The sequence below is a fragment of the Leptinotarsa decemlineata genome, unplaced genomic scaffold (genome assembly GCF_025532065.1).
Source record: "Leptinotarsa decemlineata unplaced genomic scaffold, Ldec_3_MD MMD2_tig00000199_RagTag_RagTag, whole genome shotgun sequence".
NCBI lineage: Eukaryota > Metazoa > Arthropoda > Insecta > Coleoptera > Chrysomelidae > Leptinotarsa > Leptinotarsa decemlineata.
The window spans coordinates 10,561,114-10,574,928 of NW_027412544.1; the positions used below are offsets into that span (position 1 = coordinate 10,561,114).

At 34.3% G+C, this 13,815-nt stretch overlaps 1 protein-coding gene across 2 annotated transcripts in view; it reads left to right on the top strand.

Moving 5' to 3' along the window:
- The window catches only part of LOC111511917 (peroxidase), a 135,175-nt gene extending 122,932 nt beyond the window's left edge, over positions 1-12,243 (top strand). For both annotated transcript variants that reach the window (XM_074172919.1, XM_074172920.1), the window contains 5 exons: positions 236-581; positions 2,147-2,303; positions 6,801-6,971; positions 10,206-10,507; positions 11,695-12,243. In XM_074172919.1, the coding sequence (XP_074029020.1) occupies positions 236-581; positions 2,147-2,303; positions 6,801-6,971; positions 10,206-10,507; positions 11,695-11,827 (1,109 nt within the window). In that variant the 3' untranslated portion in view covers positions 11,828-12,243. The remainder of the gene's footprint in view (positions 1-235; positions 582-2,146; positions 2,304-6,800; positions 6,972-10,205; positions 10,508-11,694) is intronic.
- The last annotated feature ends 1,572 nt before the right edge of the window (positions 12,244-13,815 follow it).

Sequence of the window (13,815 nt, forward strand, 5' to 3'; positions counted from 1 at the left end):
TATTACTGGAGATTTTTCCCAACTCCGAATCGTTATTTTATCACCTCGACATGTATTTCAAACACCAAGTGATCATCTCCAAGAGGATGATCAAAAAAGATCCACTAACAGTTTTTTATTAAAAACCCTTGATAAATTCCATGAAGAATTCATGCATTTTTGAAGGATCATGTATTATGAGGAAACGAATATCTTCATGTAGTTCTTGATTATTAACAACATCTGTATTTTCTAGGTGATGCTAGAGTAAATCAAAATCCCCAGCTTACTCTTCTACAAATCGTTCTACTTAGAGAGCATAACCGGATAGCCGATACACTGGCAAAGCTGAATCCTCACTGGAATGATGAAACCACTTTCCAAGAAGCCAGGAAGATAAATATAGCTCAGCATCAATTCATTTCTTACTATGAATGGCTACCAATTTTTATTGGTTCACAAAACTCGTTGAAGAATAAGATTATTTATCAAACTAGTGATTTTGTCAACGATTACGATGAAACAGTGGATCCAACAATAATAAATGAGCACGCTACTGCTGCATTCAGATTTTTCCATTCTTTGATTGCTGGAAGTTTAGAGTGGGTATTTTGTTATCAACATCATTCACTAACCATCTTTCATATTTTTTCAATGGAGATACTAATAAGTACTTTTTTAATTTCGTGGCATTGAACTTGCTTTGTGGCGAGTATTCAAAAATGTGGTGTGAAATCAATCCAATGAAAATACTTCTCCCACATTCTAATATTTCCTATGTGTTTTCAAGCTTGGTACAGATATGCAACAGAACATCATTGCGTATCATTAGTGCGAAACATCATGTTGTCCCGAAACAGTTTCATCGTTTTACTCTGGCAATATGGACATTGCTGCTGCAGCCTACATAGTTATGCACTCTGTATATACCACCATCAAAACGGTGGCAATTACTTGCAAGTGGAAATTTTCATAGTGGTCGAAATTTACTACTAGATCTAAAATGTTTAAGAGTTAGTGAAATATACAAAAATTTCACTTGGATGTCGTCGTTTCATTTTCAAGTTTCAAAATACGTTCAAGTGGCTCATAAATGGCATTTTCTTCACTCTGGCATAATATTTGGGGTCCTTCCGCCCACTACCTAACGAAACATATAACTGCTTGAAATAGGTACATCAATTTCGTTTGCCGGTCCAGACTTGTAAACGATTTCTATAACATATGAAATAGGTATGAACAAGCACACTTTTCTTTGGTGCAACGTTGAAAAACCGATAATTAATGAAATGCTGTTAAACTCCCACACTGTTGCGAACGGGAGTCCAGACTTGTTACCCAATGGAGTTACGTAACAAGGTTCTGTTACATGTATGTACACAGCTTGAGGAAATTAACTACACTAATTTATTAGTTTCTGAGTTTGCTTATTCATATTTGATGAGATAACTCTACAATGTCTCTTTCAGTCATGCACGAATTAATTCTGGAACCTTTGTCATTATTTATATCTGTCGTGCCACATTTTTCATTTTCTATGCTCTCAAATTAATTCAAAAGTTAAGTGTTATGAATGACTTTCAGCAATTTCATGATATTTTCTTTCATTTCGAAGTATTAGACTTTGATACATTGTCAAAAAGATATGCACTGAAATTCAATAACAAATGTACGAGTTTATAAATTGAATTGAAATTGAAAATAACGAGACATTATCATTTTCAGATAATTCAGTTATGAAAAATGTTAATGGTTTGGTATTCATTTTTATTTTAGATGATATCAGTGAATTGATATTTTCTTGATAACTCTCGCCAATCGTCAAAACAAAAATAACGGTATCCCACTTTATTAAACATATCATTCTAACGGTCCCTCGAAGCGAAAAAACATACGCTTCAAACATTTTGCGAAACTAACCTCATTGGAGTTTAACTTTCGTTCAAATTTGAAATCACTGAATTGAGAAAATGATGATTTCGAATTTTATTTGGAAAAAAAATGCTTCAAAAGTTAAGTTTTTTTTCGATTTACCTGTAACTTTACTTTATGTATTAGATTATATTAATATGGGGCTTCTGTGCTGAACAGCCACTACACTGCGACCTTTGCAGATCTATTGTGTGTCCACTTTATATATATGATATCTTTGATTTTTCAATTTCAGTCTTGTGTCAGAAGAGAGAAGTAGTTTTGGTAGTTTGCGTCTCAGCGATTGGTTCAATCGTCCCCAAATTTTGGAGGAAGGGGATAACTTTGATGAACTAACTAGAGGCTTGAACACTCAACCCCAACTGGCATCAGATCGTTACCATGACAGTGAAGTAAGATTGATTTTTCTCATTATATAAGATGAACACAGTTTTACATAGTTGATAATATCGAGTCTCTACGCATTTGTCAAGAAAAAACATTCCAAAATCCAATATTTTTGTTTCACGGATATAGTCGTTTGAATTGAGACGCAGTGAAATAATAATGATAATAATAATCCCAAAATCTTAGGGATTACGTATCCTATCTTCGGTGGCAGGGCTTTATAGCTCCTTCCCAGCCTGCTAACAAAGTGGTAGAAGTGACAGTTCTATGGAGTTCTATGGAGGCTAAGATCACGTCGGCGAGACAACACGCGTCTCGTATCCACTGTGTGATGGATTACAGGGCGGCCAACAGGCCCTTCACGCCCGCAGTGCAGCGAATAGCCGCCAATTTACGACGTATGCATCACACTTTAAGTCAAGGCGTGCTGCTGACCACCAAACAGCACTGCCTTGGTATAATACGAATGCTAGTGGCTGCTAAGAAGTCAGTAGTGAGGCGAGCGAGAAGTATCGCGGAAAATCTTAGGTTCCGTGAGAAACCTTCTCGCTTATTCCAAGAGCCTCCACGTGTTGTGGATAATCCGCCGACCGCTGATCAGGTGGAATCCTTCTGGAAGGATATCTATGAACACCCGCAGCCACTCAACTTAGACACTCCAGCCCTAGCACTGTTCGAAGCTTTCAACAGAGAGCTTCGACAGTCTGAGCTCAATGAACTGAGCAACCCGATAACCCCGGATGACGTTCAAAGAGCCCTTGTGGGTTCCAAGAACTTTGCTGCTCCAGGCCCAGATGGGCTGAACACTTATTGGTGGAAAAAACTACCAAGCACTCACCGCCATCTGGCCAGTTTTTTCAACTTATGGCTAGACGGAGAGCAGCCGATTCCGGATTGGTTTGTCCGTTCTTATCCCCAAAAGCAGAGATTTGTCGATTCCTAAGAATTACAGACCGATAACATGCTTGAATTTGTTGCTGGACTGACAAGTTGTTTACAAGCATCTTATACACACGAATACTCACCGCAGTTGACCGAGTGTTCGAACGGATATATGAGCAGAGAGAGTCGAAGAGAGGAGTCGCTGGATGTAAAGAGAAGCTGCTCATCGATAGATGTGTAACGCAGGACTCGATACAATATAAGTGTAACCTCTCTATGCCTGGATCGATTACCGTAAGGCATTTGATACAATTTCGCATGCGCTCATCTTGCATTTGCTCAGATGCCTTGCGGTACCCGACAAAATAGTGGGATGCATTGAACAACTAATACCACTTTGGCGAACTCGCTTCACCATAACATCTGGTCAAGCAAGAGTCCAAACAGGGTGGGTCACTTTCAGAAGGGGTGTATTTCAGGGTGATTCCCTCAGTCCCCTTCTCTTCTGCATCTCACTATTACCATTACCCGTTGCGCTCCTCAGAAATACTCGAGGGTATAACTGTGGCACCCCCGGAAACCGGAGGCACAAAGTCACCCACTTGTTTTATATGGATGATCTTAAACTTCATGCCTCTGGAGAGAAGGATCTCCATCAGTCTTCGAAGGTGGTGGAAGAATGCAAGCTATCGGTATGAAATTCGGGATAGACAAATGTGCAATGGTCCATCTCAAAAGAGGACGATGCGGGGACTACGGAGAGGATGTGCAGCTCGTAGATGAAAGCATCTTACACCATCTGGATGGGAACAAAGAAAAAAGAAGAGAAAAAAAGAGGAAGGAGAGGGAGGGAAGAGGGAGAGAAAACATGTTGAATGTTATTACTGAAAATTTTTTAGAAGTATAAAATCTATGAAATCAATGACTTTCTGATTGAGCAGCGATGATATATTTTTTGTAACAGCTCTTAAATAAAAAACTTTACTAACTTTATATTTTTGTGGAATATTTTCTCGGGTTTCGCTGAACACGATATATATATATATATATATATATATATATATATATATATATATATATATATATATATATATATATATATATATATATATATATATATATTATAACTGAAGGATCGACGTCGTTGAGTATTGAATACATAAGATATCATCAAATAAGTGAAAAACATGATTCCAAATAAGAGTTAACGCGAAAAACAAATGAAACCGTTCTTTCAATATAGTAAGTCAGACAGTAGGTCCGTTGTCGAATACTGAAAAAACAATTGATTTCATTTTTCAATCAGAATGAGTTTTAAAAAAATCTCCCCAATATTCACTCATACATTTGTTTTAGCTGCCCTGAGAAGTAAATGTAGAGAATCATGTATTCATTGATGAGTGATTGCTATTGTTCTCAAATATAATTATAATTTTCTGATTGATTCGGCCGTTACTTGATGAAGATTCATAGTAATTTCAAACCTCACGGTTTGATCTCCACATTATTATAATTCTAGAAATTATGCAAAATACGCTCAGGAAACACAAACATATTTTCAAAAAAACATGACCTGGGTCCAATGGAACTTGTGTTACCAAAGGCTACGTCTTTCATTGCGGCAGAATTTTCAGTGATTCATTGACCCGAAGTCAACGCATATAATAATAATAATAAAAATAATATTAATAATAGATATTTATTCCCAGAATGATACAATAAATAAATGTGAACATTTACTGAAACGGGAAAGGCTAAAGATCAGTTGGTTGCATCGAAAGATGCAACCTCTGTTTTTCATCTTAGGCCATTTTCATCTTATACCACTCAAGAAATCTGTCGCATTAGCAGACTAAACGTTTGGGCCTATCAGCCCATATTTCCACTACTCTGTTTTTCCGAGATAGAATTGCTCCAGTTATCAACAAACATTTCGAAATTCCTCTTCATTATAAAAACTCATTGGGGCTCTCCTAGTTCTTGAGAATCCCATCTCATTTCTGTTCGAATTCATTCGTTATGGTTAGAGTATTTCACGTGGGTGAAATTTATGTTAAAAATCTTTCATGTATTAGTCCAATTTAGGACATTCATGAATAATCTCAATAGCAACATTCAGTTCACACTCGAAACAGAGAAATAGAGAAATTTCTTAGACCTGACCATCACACACAATCAGTTCAATGTTTTCAGAAAACCAAGCTATACAGACATTACCATCCCAAGCAATTCTTTCCATCCAGACAGTCATAAATTAGCAGCCTACAATTCAATGTTGCACAGAGCATTCTCACTGCCTTTGTCTGCTAATAATATAGCTAGGGAAATTGATATAATTACACAGATAGGTCATAATAATGGTTTCAAGGCAGATACTATCCAGAAGTTAGTCAGAAAACAAAGCCGTAAATTCACTTACAGATTAATATACCTTCAGGTCAAACAACCAGAAATCAAGAAATGGGTAACTCTAACATATTTTGGAAAAAGAACAGATATTATAATTGCCGGTATCTTCAGAAAAAACAATGCCAGGTTATCTGATTTCCTTTTCAATACCAAAGATAAGGTGAACGAGTTGGAGAAATCTGGAGTTTATAAGCTTAAGTCTCCGGAGTGTAATAGTATTTATGTGGGACAATGTGGTCGAAATTTACAAAAACGGGATGCTGAACATGAAAGGTCCTTTAGACTAGGAAAAAATGATTCGACGTTTTCAAAACATTCCTTTTTTGGTATGCAACCAAAAGTTTCCGAATCTAAACGATACGGAAATTTTGCACTATGCAAGGAAGGGTTGCAAACTCAATTATTTAAAATCCTTAGAAATTCACAAGCATGAACATTGCAAGTGCAACCTGTGAAACTATCAAATCGATTTAGTTTTTTCGCCGGTTTTCAAATTAGCACATCCGCATTATAAACTGTAAATTCAGGTACTCAATCAAGCCAAGTAACTCTATTTTTGCCTACAGGGGTGGTATATGAGAGCTAATGTTAGTTTAATGTATAAGTTTGAAAATGTCTTAACAAGACGAAACTGCAGTAACGTTAGTTACAAATAAAAGTGGTAAAAAACAGAAAGTTTCAATTCTCTTTTCTTCGATATTACACTTGATCATAATTCTGATACCTACAAGGAGACAAATGATTCATTTGAAGTTTGGGGATTTTTAACAATGTACCTCGTTGCCATATCTTTTCCTCGGTCAAAATTAACGTAGATGTTCGTCAGAACGAGTAGTTGCGGGATGTGCTGAAAAATTGACATTGAGGAAACTATGCATTCCTTACCACTCGTTCGCGAACGTATACGTTCAACAAACAAATGATCTCGAGAACTAGCCTCTCGAAATTTTCAAGTCTGTTAGATCCTAGATAGCTGTGAGATAACTTTGTTTACAGAAATAATATTATCAAACAATGCAGACTTTCTGATTTTGATACTAGAACACATAACTCTTGCTTAAACATATGAACCCACCTACAGCAAAAATAATTATTCCATGCCGCTAAAGTATTCGCCCTTTCATTAGCAATCAGTTCGTAATATAACATTTTTCATGAAATTATAAACTTTTTGTCAAGATGGAAATACGAATTCAATTTTTTCATTGTAGATTACTCAGTACTTATTCAGAGCAGGACGACCTTTCGGGTCAGATCTCAAATCATTTGATGTTCAAAGGAACAGAGACCATGGTTTAGCGTCTTATAATGATCTGAGACAATTTGCTGGACTGCCAAGAGCTCAAATATTCGAAGACTTCCTTGATGTAATGAAGATAGAGGTGAGTTGAAGACTAAATCATTATTTTACAGTGCTGACGTAAAAATTACCTTCGCCAATTTTAAATTTCGAACGGAGCAAGATATCAGAGTCGAAAAAAATTGTTGTTAAAATGAATAATTTTCAGTACTTTTGAATAAAAAAGTCAATAGTGCGGCATAACTTGCTGCCGAGAGAGCGCCATTTTTTAAATGGAAAGAGTGGTTTTGTAACATTCCGTATGACAAGTTCAATTCTCTATACAATGACTTTCACTTTTCATGCAATGATCGTATGCTTCACTATTTTGAATTCAGCACTTTATCTGCCTGTGATGTTTGTGATAATATTCACCTCTATGCATTTTCTAATTCTCATAAGCAAGTTCTTCAGGATTGCTCTCTCAAAAAATTTCATTATAGAGGTATTTGATTTTCTTATCGTCTATGACCTTGAAAATATCTACATGTAGCTTCTACGGTAAGAAGCACGAAATTATTCATGTAAAAACTGAAAACATTGACTCAACTGATCGTTTGATAGAACTGAAATAGTATAAACAAAGTTCACACTTGACAAGTTGAAAATTGGTTTAATAGAAAGTATTCACTTTTGTAGATAGCCTACAGGAACTGTTAGAGTTTGTCGATATTTCTCGGTTGGCATAAACTTATAGAAGTATTTCACAGACTTCGTCTGTGAATTACTTTTTGGAACTTCACATGTTTGTAAACTTTCATCTATAACAAGGAAATAAACAAATTGTTGTAAAACACTCCTGAAGTTTAAGTTACACTTTATTGTGAGTTTTCCAGTAGACAGTTTACAAAACCGCGCACAACCACAACACGTGTTTCGCTATAAAATAGCTTTCTCAAGCTTTTTCATACTAACTGAAGTCTACTTGATTGTTGACTTCAGATTGTAAATTTTAAACATCATGAAAGAAAATATCATCAACTCATTGAATGAACATTTTGTGCTTTTTATAATAACAATTTGACTCATATGAATCAAACTCCTTCAGTTTTTCAACATTTTACAAATATTTCAGTAACTAAATGCAGTTCTGCATCAATCGATGAATTTATTTTGTGTTGTGTTGACAGTATGAAGAGCTTACGATGAAAATGTCGGCACTGAAACATTTCCAAGTCTACCGATAATAAAATAATTTGGAAGATATAATAAAATCGTAAATTACTAATGTCTTAACACGGGTAATAATAGAATTGAAAAGTTCAGAAACTAAATGACGGATTTCAGAAGTAATCCATTCAAATTTGAATTGAGATTTTTTTATGGTTTTTAGTTTTAGCTCTATCTCTTTTGTTTCATAAAGAGTATTTATAATAAATCAAAATATTTGCGTTACAAAAAACATATATTTGATCAAAAAGTGTATATGTTTTACCGCTGATGAAAAGGTTATCAGAAACTAATTTTGAATAACCAAATTGTGATGTAATTGAAAAATGTTTTCAGAAATTGTTTGCAACTGCTAATAATAATAATAATAATTCAAATAAACAACGTACCTTGTAGAAAGAAAACGAGTCTAACTGACAATTTCAGTGAAATATAACAACTTTTTAACAATGGAACTGAAATTTACCAACTTGAATCGAGAACACGTCTTTTTAACAATAAAGTTAAATAAGCCAACTTGAATCGTGAATATAATTTTAGTGTAGTATAACCCTATGAACGTGCGCCAGGACGATTTTTAACCATACAATGCTACAATTGAATGCCATGTTTTCAAAAAGCCTAATAGAGGAGTGTTGAAGTGTAAATTCGTCATCAGCGCCTGTATGAGTCATAGCCGGTGAGAAAATTGACAAACTCTACTGAAACGGAAATTCCCAAGTTCATGAAGTTCAATATTAAATCTTCTACATGATGTCTCTACATCAAAACACATCAACAAATCAAATCAATCTGCTCCTGAAATCAAGTTGAATATTTGTTAAAAAAATTGGTTTATCTGATGTTGAATTGTCCATTAGCATTTGTTTTGAAATTCTGGTAGTAATCGGAAATATATTCCACCGTTATGTTCAAAACAGAATGGTGAATATCAACATTCACAAATGAATTGATCGAATTTTGTTGAACTGAAAATTCCAAGAAATTTGGAGCGCTTTCCACTACACAGTTGTTGAAATTTAAATCGAAATTTGGAATAGCATAGTCTGTGCTAGTAGTATCCCGAAAAATTTCCAATCTTTTTTTAAGCACTACAGGAAAATCCTTAAGGCACTCTCAGAGCGGCACCTGTGCGAAAGTAGCGATTCACATTGGATTTAAATCGCTGGAGAATAAATCCATTTGGAAAAACGTTGTCAGGAAGTTTATTCCACATAAAAACAGTTCTCCAGAAATTTTCTTTTTTTTTCCCTGACCCTGAATTGTGTTTCGACGATTTGCTTTTTTATTTACTTTTTCAAATGTATGTATATACCAATATATAGATCAGATGTACGTCAACATAAAGTTGTGTAAAGCACAGAGTGGGCAGAAATAATACATTCATGAGTTATGAAGAATTAAAAACTTATGTATAAAAAAATTAATATTTTGAAATGGTCTCTCGAAATACTCATCTTCCTAACGTATCTACACAGTTGATTCTGGTAAATTCTTGGCAAAAAACAACTACTTCCCCGGCTAATACCACGAAGATATTAATTTCAACGCGGTTCGATTTCAGAGCACACTCCTGTTTGGGTCGGATCTTTCCTGCACTGATGGGAGGTATTACCTCGAAACCGGTCTGTATGTGATCTACGCGACTGATTTCTGCATGATCCTGCTGCTGGATGAACATTTGCAAGATTAACCTCGGTGAGGTATCTTGCAAAGTGTTACTTAAACTTCAGGAGGTATTAGCCGGAGAAGTAGTTATTTTTCGGCATTTACCAGAACCTACTATGTAGAACGTTGGGAGAGATGAATATTTCCAAATTTCATTTCGATATATTTATTTTCTAATGTAATCTCTACTCTATTAAATCTTTATACTTATTCGATTGCTTTAATGCTTATATTTTTATAATGTTTCATTCGCATGGCAATTTCAATGAAGGTATGCCATATATTTTCGATGACAGATTGCATTAGTGAAAAATCAAAAAACAAAATGAAAATTTAAAGTTTTTGTTTAAATCTTCTAACTTTACTGGTCATTTCACATGTCGTTTCATGATTTTCCTTCAAACAGTAATAATTATCTAGAAAAACTGTTTTTTTACAGAATGTTGAGAAATTGAAGAGTCTCTATGAGAGTCCAGACGATGTTGATTTGACAGTTGGTGGATCTTTAGAAGCAAATGTTCCTGGAACTTTAGCAGGACCTACATTCCTTTCTATTCTAACAGAACAATTCTACCGAACAAGAAAAGGAGACAGGTTTTTCTTTGAAAATGGAGGCGAAAATGGATTCACACTAGAACAACTTAACGAAATTCGAAAGAGTAGCATATCAAGATTGATGTGTGATAACGCTCATAATGTGAGAGCAATGCAGCCAAGAGGATTTGAGAGAATTTCTTACAGGTAATTAACAGTAATACTTCCAGTGGAAAAGTAGTGAGATGTTTGTATTTCTGAAATAACAACTGAAGTTGCATATTCAGATACCTATACTCGAAGTGAACTAAATTTGTTTGAAATGAATACTGAAATCACGATTAAATAAAATACAAGCAATAGTTGAAAATTGAACAATTGAATGAAAAACACTTGAAAGAGATTTCAAGCCAAGTTACTTCACGACGTTTCGATTGTTAGTAACCACAATCGTGGATTAAGCAACAAATGCATGAACCCCCCTTCAGGGTTTTTTGCTGAATATAATTTTCATAATATAATTTATTTTGAATTTTATTGATTCAGGAATTTCAAATCATTTTATATAATATAAGACAATAGAAGTCCAACTACTGAAACTCACAAATAAATATGTGTTATAGGAAATACTTCTCAGTACCTGTTTTATACTTGTCTATCAATAATTTTCTATAATAATAATGATATCGTTTATTATGCATGAAAATACATTTATACATAAAAGGAAAAGGGTTAGCCAAAGGCTATCTTTCACCCCTCCCAAAAATTATACAGTGAGTATAAGAAAATAATTATAAACCTACTTATTTACTATCATAACAATAATAGAGAAGAGAAAAAAATAATACATCAAATAGTTGCTAATAACTCTTAATATAGCGATTTGAGTTTGAAGAATGATACTTTGAAAATGTTTGTCACATGTTCATGGAAAGACAAAGAGCTATCTATGGTTACGCCAAGATTTTTAGCACTGTCAGCAGTCAATGTCTGCGTTATTGAGAGTGAGCCTAAAGCTAAACTGAGTTTCTACTATTTATCTTCGAGACTCTATGCATAAGCCAGAGTTTTATTTGGATTGAATTTCAGTCCATGATTCTCCGAGTATAGGAATATTTTGTGCAAATATGTGGCCACGCAACTTTCTGTATCGGTGTTATAAGAAGACAAATATAACTGTATATCTTCTGCACATAGATGTACTTGACGATGTGATAAGAAAGTGGGGTAATCAAAAATAAACACTGAAAACATCAAGGGTCCTAAAATACTTCCCTGCGGTACACCTGAGATTGTTTCTTTTAGGGATGACCAGGGATGGTTGATATTCCAGAATTTAACTGAAATATTTTATTTGTTGATCATGATCAAAGAAATACATTTGTTCATTTCAGAAATGCCGTTGTTCCATGTGAAGCCTTACCAGCTGTTGACCTGTCATTGTGGAAAGACATTAGGGCTGGTGGTCGTCCTGATATTCTACAGGATCAGTTCAATCTTTCACCGCATTTCTTCTTTAAGAAATAAGTTGATTCTGATCGCCAATTCTACGGACAATGATAGTGCTATGCGTAATGTTAATAATACCTCATAAATATTAGAAAAGACTCAATTTTTTGAAAGTGTTGACAGATATTGTTCCAGTCCACCAAAAACTAGTTTACATTTATCTGATCTAGCTGAAAATTCACTGATACTGATAGTTTACCCAAAAGTAGACTGAGAATAAACAGGTGATGATCCTAATGAAAAACAGTTATGAAGAATTTGAAGAGTTCTTTTAGAAATGAGAATTATTTTGAAGTAATTTTCTTTATGTGGTTTATTATACAGTTCTACTATTCTGTTACATTTAATTTTCACCATTTATTTATTTTGGTTATAGGTTAAGCTGTTATGTATATAGAAGTCAGTATTATAATAAATGATTGAATCGAAAATAACTATTTGTTTCAATTTTATTTCATAATTCAACAATGCATTCCAAGGGTGAATCTGAAATTGAACGATGAAACTTATTCAGGACATTCCTCCTGAATAACTGCCAACGTTTCGTTGCTGAAACTTTTTTTGGAAATAAACAACAAAAAAAACAATCGTCTTCAGATGAGGACAGTCATCACCAGACAGGGATTTCAAATCATTTTATATAATATCAGGCAATGGAAGTCTGAACTAACAGAATTCATTTGGCACTAAGTAACCAATTGAGGAAAAAGAAATTACATGTAATGGCATGGATATGTCAGTAGGGAATAACAACGGATTCAACGAAGATCGAGGTTCTGAATAACTGTCCTAAATCAAGGGATCAACAATGAGTTCAATTATCGTTTCTTCATCAAAAATCTCAAAAATTACTTTATAGTAGCAATGAGGTATTTTTTCAAACGGCCTAAGATTAAACAGTGTTAACTTTCTCGGCCGTTTTCAAAGTTGTTTTCTGGGTTTTTGGCAATGGTCTGTAGGTTTCCGTGTCAAAGCAATTGATGCGTTGAGAAAAATTCGAGCACTCTGACCGTTACCTCATTGCCTTCAATAATGTCACCGCAATAGCAGACGAAACGTCAGGCATAAAAACCTGCAGACCACGGCCAAAAAAGCTGGAAAATAGCTTTGTCAGGGCCTGAGATTGTTCCTAATCCTCATTGTCACGGTAGCAGATGCCTTTTTCCGTCTGGAATAGCGGAATAACTATTGAAACATTTGAAACATTGAAAAATTAACAATCAATCCACTGCAGACTAATCAAAAATTGCAAAAGTGAAGCATCATGTTAAGTGTTTCAGGTCCACTGTTTTTGCTGGAGATCTCCTGTTTCAATACTCGAGAAACTATTTTACTGTTTAAGAATTGAAATACCATGATATAAAAACATTCATATAATACAGCTGATAACTCATTCTAATTTTTTCTTTTCAATTCCATCCTTTTTTTCTCATAGATCTCAAATCTGTTAACACTGTTCGAGACTATGAAAGTCTTGAACTGTAAAATTCGCCTAAGGAACATTGTCAATCATTTTGAAACAAACGGTAAATTCATCAAATTACTATTTATTACCGTGAAAACTGAGGAAAATTATCACAAAATTGTCAAAAGTTTCTAGTGAGTATTTTTGGTCTGTTGGTTATTCTGTTCTATCATTTACCTTTCACAATCAGTCCGGGTATTTCCAATAATGACCAAACTGAAATACATTTTTCAAAGAATAAAATGTTTGTTTTTAATTTTTGATATATTGTTCTACTTGCATTATCATAACGAGGTAGATGTAGAATTCCATCATTGGATTGAGGAAGACTATTTTTTATCTCAATATTATATGATCTTATGTTCGCCAAGAAAACTGCATTTTCCTTGGAACTTTTTAAAAAGCATATTATATTTATACATGAAATGGATTATTTCATATTCGAATATCTTTATGAAACAAAGAGATAAACCTATAAGCGGACGAAAGTGGACGGAAACATAAAACAATAATAAATCTTATCGGATTCAGATCTCTTGAG